Source organism: Sinocyclocheilus anshuiensis, unplaced genomic scaffold (assembly GCF_001515605.1).
Source record: "Sinocyclocheilus anshuiensis isolate Anshui unplaced genomic scaffold, SAMN03320099.WGS_v1.1 scaffold130, whole genome shotgun sequence".
NCBI lineage: Eukaryota > Metazoa > Chordata > Actinopteri > Cypriniformes > Cyprinidae > Sinocyclocheilus > Sinocyclocheilus anshuiensis.
This window is the reverse complement of record NW_015544207.1, coordinates 2,157,044-2,164,601: the sequence shown is the minus strand read 5'-3', so window position 1 is coordinate 2,164,601 and position 7,558 is coordinate 2,157,044. Positions and strand designations below refer to the sequence as shown.

General features: G+C 36.4%; 1 protein-coding gene across 1 annotated transcript in view; it reads left to right on the top strand.

Annotated features, from left to right (window-relative positions):
- The window catches only part of LOC107696937 (titin-like), a 15,051-nt gene extending 14,643 nt beyond the window's left edge, over positions 1–408 (top strand). The window contains exon 18 of the mRNA XM_016497509.1: positions 170–408. Coding sequence (XP_016352995.1) covers positions 170–177 — 8 coding nt within the window. The 3' untranslated portion in view covers positions 178–408. The remainder of the gene's footprint in view (positions 1–169) is intronic.
- Positions 409–7,558: the final 7,150 nt, after the last annotated feature.

Below are 7,558 nucleotides of genomic sequence, written 5' to 3'. Positions count from 1 at the left end.
TATATATGTGTGTGCGTGTGTGTGTGTGTGTACAGTGCGAAATCTCAAAACATGACTACTCACTACTAATTATTAAAGTATGAGCTTAAAGTATTTGATAAACAATTTCAAGTGTGATAAACCCAAGAAACCAGATTTTGAGTTTGCTGTCATATTTCTGCCTCTCCAGGACTCTGAACCGTTTTGCCAGCAATCACCATCATGATGGAGTTTCTGTATTTGCACTGAGGCACAGCTAAATGACATATGCTTATTTTAAAATGACTGCATATAGCACGGCACTTTGTGTAGTAGCAGCTGCACATTTGTGCCCTTTTAAAAGATATATAAAAAAAGGTTTATAAAAATGTAGAACTGAACTGCAGTCTTGTGGAGACATACAGCCATAAATAAAGACAGTGAATGTAGGGGGAGATGAATAACAGACAGCAAGAAATTACAATTATCAGAAGAAAAAATATATTTCTGTATATATCGGTACATACCCATAACATCTGATTCATATTGCAAATATTACAACACAACACCATAGAAAACAAAAACTATTGATCTGTAATGCATCTAGTGGATTATTTTGTTATTGTAATTTATTTGCATATTGAACAAAAGCTTTATTTTTTTCCTCTGTATAAGTGGCTTTTTTTTGTTTTGTTTGATTGATTATTGAAGATCTTTTCTTAAAAGTATGGGGGGGGGCTTAGTATGTTTAGTTAAATGATGCAATTGATGAATTATTGATCTTTCACTTATAATTATTAATAGTGTGTTCTCTTTTATAGATACCTCTTTTGATTTATATTTACGTTAAGTTTTAATGCCTAGAGACTCAGAAAAAATAAATAAATACAAATCTGTCTAGAAAGAATATAGTTCACATGCCACATATATAGACAGATATATGATACTGGCAACATTGCAGGGTTTGTAATATAAGAAAATTACAATTTCCAAGCCTTGCATAGGAGTACAAAAATAGTATAATATATAGCTATATATATAAAATATATATTTTTTAAACTGTACCTGGAAGAACTAATACTATCACTGATACTAATACTAACATCTCTTCACATCTGCTAGGAGTAAGCACTGATAGTCTTTTTTTTCTTTACAGCGCCATATAAATGCCTCATTCATGCTCATATGTGCAGTCAGTCTAATTACATCCTGCAACAACAAAAGAGTAGACATCGCCATCTAGCGGTGAAATACAGTCGCTTACTTTCTGTCATTTTATTCATTTCAATACTAACACGGACTAGTGATCAAAAAATGTCTAGTAGAAAACAGATTTTGATAGAGAAAGACTGGGTGTTTTGGCTGATCAGTCAATCATACACAAAGTCATGTCACAAGGATCTCAGCGGAGAGAAAAATTAATCTTGACAGAAATCAAAAGTCTGGAGCTAAAGCAGATTTTAATCAGTTGTTGTGTTTCTATAGACCTGGTCTTTTGTCAGTATATTAGTTTATAGATCAGTCCATAAACTGATGCCCAGATACAGACTAAGACAGAGAGAAATGACATTAAAACCAGACAAAAAGCTGCCATATTTATGTGGTTTGTGAAAGTCTCTAGACCACAAGAACAAGACGCTGCCCACATAGGCTACACTTCTTAAAGGAACAGTTCACCCAAAAATGAAAGTTTGCTCAAAATGTACTCACTCTCAGGCCATCCAAGATGTAGATGAGTTTGTTTCTTCATCATAACAGATTAGGAGAAATGTATCATTACATCACTTGCTCACTAGTGGATGCTCTGCAGTGAATGGGTGCCGCCAGAATGAGAGTCCAAACAGCTGATAAAAACATCACAATAATCCAGAAGTGACTCTAGTCCACCAATGAATGTCTTGTGAAGCAATAAGCTGCATGATTGTAAGAAACAAATCCATGGAGTTTTAACGTCTAAACCGTCTTTTCTGGCCAATTTTCATTTTTGGGTGAACTGGTCCATTAAGCAACAAAGCAAGTAACTCCCATCTTTTGTCCCATCACAACCTTTTAATCTCCTTTGCAAGCATTTAATTAATCTATAATAATACATTAAGTCTCTTCCTATTAACACACAAATACAGCTACACTTCTGCTCTAGCTTTTGTACTTCTCTGTTTACTCTTGAAATTAATTAGAGTGGTTCTGTTACTATTATTAGATCCGGTATAATTGCTTGTGCTTTTCCTAATTTGTATGTTGCTCTCAATAAAAGTGTCTGTAAGTTACAGTAAATGTGTTAAATGTGTTCTCTATCCCTGCGTTCATCTCCTTTACATATTCTACCTCATTTCATTAATCTGATATAGCAAAGCTCAGCTATCCTCTGTGTGTGTGAGAGAGAGTGAGAAAGACTAAATGAGCAAGCATGAACAGGATTAATGCTGGACAGGCCTCATAAATTGCCTCTATCCAATTAAAAGCGAGATCATACATTACTGTGCAGCAGCTCAGCCAATCAGGAGCCACTGCTGGTGAGTACAGCAGTAAAATATTGAAGGGCTGAGTGAGAAGAGGAAAGATCCTGCATCTATGTTCTCCTCTCCTTCTGCATCAGCTGATCTTCCCTCTGTCAGTTTAGTGTGAATGACACTGGACATCTTTCTCTAAAGGCACAGCAGGAGAGAACATTTTAGGCAATATAGTGTTTTTCTGAGGCTTTTGGCTTGACACCTCTAAGTTTATCTTCGGGACATTTGGCACATATGGTAAGTAGCATTTTAAAATGTTCTGCCTGCATAAAACATCCAGTTTTTTTATTTACTTGTCTATATGTCTATTTTGCCTTTTTATTAAATACTCAGAAATATGTTCTTATTACAAAATCTTCATAGGTGATTTGGTACTGAGACAGTGCAGATTGGACTACTGTGTTGACCCAAAATCCAACATTAGATCATACAGTATATATGCAGTATATATATATTCCTTTATTACTATACTGAAGGTGACCACAATGATTTTTTGTGATTAATTTGAAGGATAACTAGGCAGAGTACAACTCTCTGAATGCTTAGTTTTGTAACTGACTGTACTGGCAGTCGTTTTTCCCTGCAGAAATGTTAAAATAGGTGATGTTAAAGAGAGATTTTATGTGAGAGCAGAAGGAGAATTATTGTATGTTTTCGTTATATTAATATAATATTAAACTGCACTATGTAATGAATTATAAAAATGTTTATTATTAAAACAATGAGAAATATTATAAGCTATCAGCACATTAACAGCTAAAGTAATCAAGGGTTAAATGTTCCTTTTTACAAAAATGATACATTATGTAATGATAGTGAGTGATGCATTGCAAAACCATCAACCACTTTTGTACTTTTGTGCATGTTTCTATGCTTTCCGACCAGTAGATGGCGCCATGTCTTATTATAAATGAAGGAAAAATAAACAATGACCAATTAGCAAGTACCTCTAGCTCACAATGTTTCACTGAGACTGATCTGAAACAGCTTTTTAGACCTCAGCGATTAAATACTTTTTTTTTTAAGTTTTGAGGTCATTTATGTGCAACCTAGGCTCAATGGAAAAACATACTTCTACCTACATTTCTGCAAAACTCTAAAAACATACATACACATACAACTCACTGCAGTTTCCAGTTAAAATGAACTCTAGTGGAAGTAAAACATTAATTCCTTTACATACGAATTGTGATTACTTTATCATAGTGGATGAATTTTTAATTAATACATTCTGACATTTGCATTACATTAACGGCTCCATATCTGTGGATTTCTGACATGGTAAACTTGCTCGGTAGCGCACCTGGTACAGCATTGCTTGTGATGTGAAGTTCTTAGAGTCCCACTGATCATGAAAGAGCTCAAAGACCTGTAGAAGCAAGCTAAAATGGCATGCTGGCTTGAGCAAAATAATTTTTATCCTGCATTTGCTTTTGTTAACACTATCGGTTAGGTTTAGGGTCGGGTTTAGTGTAGGTCTTACAATATCTTTAAATGCAATAGAGCATTAAACTTCAGTGCCACTCACTGGACATTTCATTTCCGAAACATACAAAACATTGCCAGAATCATGTTCATCTGTTTCAAATTCAATGTGCTTTTAGTTCACTGGACATTTCGCTTTGAAACGTTTTTTTTTTTATGATGACACTCCAGGTAAATTTTTTTTCCAATTAGCCTGGGTTGTCTAAATGCTAGTGTGCGCCTAAAAGTTCTATGTAAATAAACCATTCACTAATGGACGTGTCCAAATAAAATGCTTTTTTGGAATGATACTGCCCCTCCCTCTTAAAGTCCCCATGAAATCAAAATTAAAGTTTTTTGGGTGTTAGTATCAATATGTTAGTCTTAAGGTTATCTATAAGGCAGTGTGCTCCAAAACAGTGACAAAATTCGCATTTAGAAGATATAAGCATTCACGCTTTTTTTGATGTCACCTCGTACTTCAGCTTCTCATCAGACTTTCTGTCCAATCAAATGCTCTCTAGAATCCGAAGCCCCCACCCCCTGCACTATAAAATAGACGCTGAAGCCGCGGCTGAAATCGGTCACTTGTCCACAGAATTAGTATTTTCTGTACAGTGAATGGCACGTAGTGCACTATATAGGGGACAGGGAACGATTCAAACAGTGTAAATATGCTTTCCATTGAGGGAAAAAAAAGAAGTCTGGTTTCGCGCTGTGTCACGCTAACCACCGCACCGCACACACTCTGCTCCGGTCCAGAGACACGATAGCACGGAGCGTATCACATGCGCGAGTCGGCGCAGACCACAAAATGTATCGGAGCTATTTGAATTCTACACAGAATGCTATATTTTATAGCAATATGGATGAGGTTGTGGCTGGCATACCCTGTCAAATGCAGCTTTACGGAACTCAACGGCTCTGAACGGCTCTAGCCCAAGCTGTGATATAAACAAACGCTATTGGCTATTTTAAAAAGGGGTGGGGCTGCTTGATATGTCCCGCCCTGTCTTCCTGTTTCAGTTAAAATGACGTCAACACAGAGTAACGCTGCGTGTTTCTAAGCATTTCAGGGGACCTTTAATTATAAGTACCGTGTAATTCTGAGTAGCATAGCAAATATCAAATCATGGGGGGCTTCGCAGTACTCTAGCTAAAGCTTCCTCGTTTCCTCCAACCTTAAGAAACTGATTTAACTAAATGTCATTGGCTATTTCTTTTAAAAAAATGTCATGTCCTTCGAAATGTCCTGCCCCTACTCCAATAGCAAACACATCAATACCAGAAAGAAAAGTGCACTGTTCGATTTCATGCGGTCATTAAAGCCTTAAACAATACAAATGAGGTAATGGGAGTCAACAAGGCAAGAAGTTTGAGCTCATTACAGATTTTAATTAAAACATTCAGGTAAATCTGCCCCAACTAATCCACGTGTGATGGGCAATCGATTCATTACAGCACAAGTACAACCGGTCTTCATGCTGGGCTTGTTGACAAGCTGATTAATCTTAGGGCGACAGAGCTGTACTGTGCGAGTTGCTACATTAGGGGGAGTGTGTAGGGCTATGTGTGTATGTATTTTCTGTTCATAGTGTGCATGTGAACATCAGAGAGTGGTGTTGTGTAAGCAGTGTAAAGGAGAGGAAAGTGTGAGACTATAATGTAGGACAGAAGAAAGAGGGAGGAGCGTGTGTTGGAGACTGAGAGAATGCTACAGGAAAATAAAAACCGAGGGGCTCTGTGGGTGAGCATGAGAGAGAGAGGAGATGATGGAGTGGGTGTGCTGAAAGCTTCGAGGCACTGCGGTATGTTGCAGCGCCCAGCCCCCATTGAGAGTGCAGCATACACACTTCAAACATTACTCTTATTCCTGTGTTTATCATACCCGTGTGTTCTTCTGTGTGATATTCATGACTCGTTTAACCACACCCGTGCGGTACATCAGAAATACTATTCCTGTCCTCTGAGAGCTTCACTCAAACTGATGCGGTGTCGTGTGGTTGGTCTTGATATACGGGATGATGTCCCCTGTCAAAACTGCATGTTCTCTTCTCTGAATGGCCGTCAGATTCTTTCTCATTCTTTGATTGCACTGAAGGGATATTAAAAGCTTCATTAAACAAAACTGTCTTCCAGATGAATAACCGCAAACATTTCTGCACCAGATTAGATCCATGGAAAATTAGGTTACAATTTCAATATTTTGTACTAAGTACTCTGTTCTGTCGTCCTACTCAGTGCCAGAGTAAAGGTGAAAGCAGTGCATTGCTTCTTGTACAAGCTCATTTAAATGTGCTTTCAAAGGGCCATAAATGGAAAGCAGCCCTTAATATAACGTCAATATATCTACATTACATTAGATTATCTAACATGTGAATGCATCACTTCAGATTTGCAAGATCATCAGATTCAAAACAAGCATGGGTAGCATTTGAGAAGCATTACTCGTGCTTTTTCTCCTATCAACTCAGTAAATATTAACTGAATGTACTGTATGTTGTATAAACACCAGTTGTATTTTGTTTGTCATCATTGGTGCTGAAAGTTTGAATATAGGCAATTTAATTAATTATTGAAAGGAATATAGTTGAAAGCTTGAAATATAACCTAAATAGCTCAAAAATATATTGATTCATAAGGCCTGTCATAGCTCAGAAACAGTTATAGTGAGAAACACTTATTGATATAAACATGTATTATATCAATCCGAGGACTCCAAGAAACAATTGCAAAACTGCCAAGCCATGTTTCACAAGGTCTGTGAAACTATGATAGGCAGCAGGGTGTACAGTTGACACATTTTCCTTTTGAACTCGGTTCAAATATATTTGTTCTATGATATAACAGAATCTGGCTCAGACTGCATTGTCAGAACTAAATGTGTTTGTGTGTGTAAAATAACTCATGCCTTGGACCCAATTATTGCGTAATATCTATCTATCTATCTATCTATAAAAAAATATATATATATATATATATATTATATATAATATATATAAAGTTAAATATGCAAATAAGCAGACAATATACACTGTATTGTTTATTATACTTTATTTATTACTACTATCTGAAAAATAATAGTATCTACAGACATGATTCAGAAAAAAGGTGGAATATACATGCTGGTGGATATCTAGCTGGTACCTGGTTTCAAGGTGAACCGTTATATATGTATCTACAGACATGATTCAGAAAAAAGGTGGAATATACATGCTGGTGGATATCTAGCTGGTACCTGGTTTCAAGGTGAACCGTTTCACCCTGACTCCTGTAAATTATTTATAGTCAACCAATCAGATTGAAATATTTTTATCCCACTCTTGTCATGTTCCTGTGCAATATGCATCAGCTACACCTTAGACAATAACAGACAAGGGAAAACATCAGAGGTGTACGAGCAACAGAGATACATTTTTATTGAGCTGACTAAGTAGAAATAGCATCCAAATCCTTGACTTACTGGACTTAATGTTTTCTCTGTATCCCATCAGAGCAGAATTAATCAAGATGAAATTGAAGTACAGACTTTAAGTTTTAATTCAAGTTGTTGAACAAAAATATAACATGAAAAGTTTAGGAATTACAGCCATTTTTATACACAGTCCCCCCATTTTCAGGGGCTC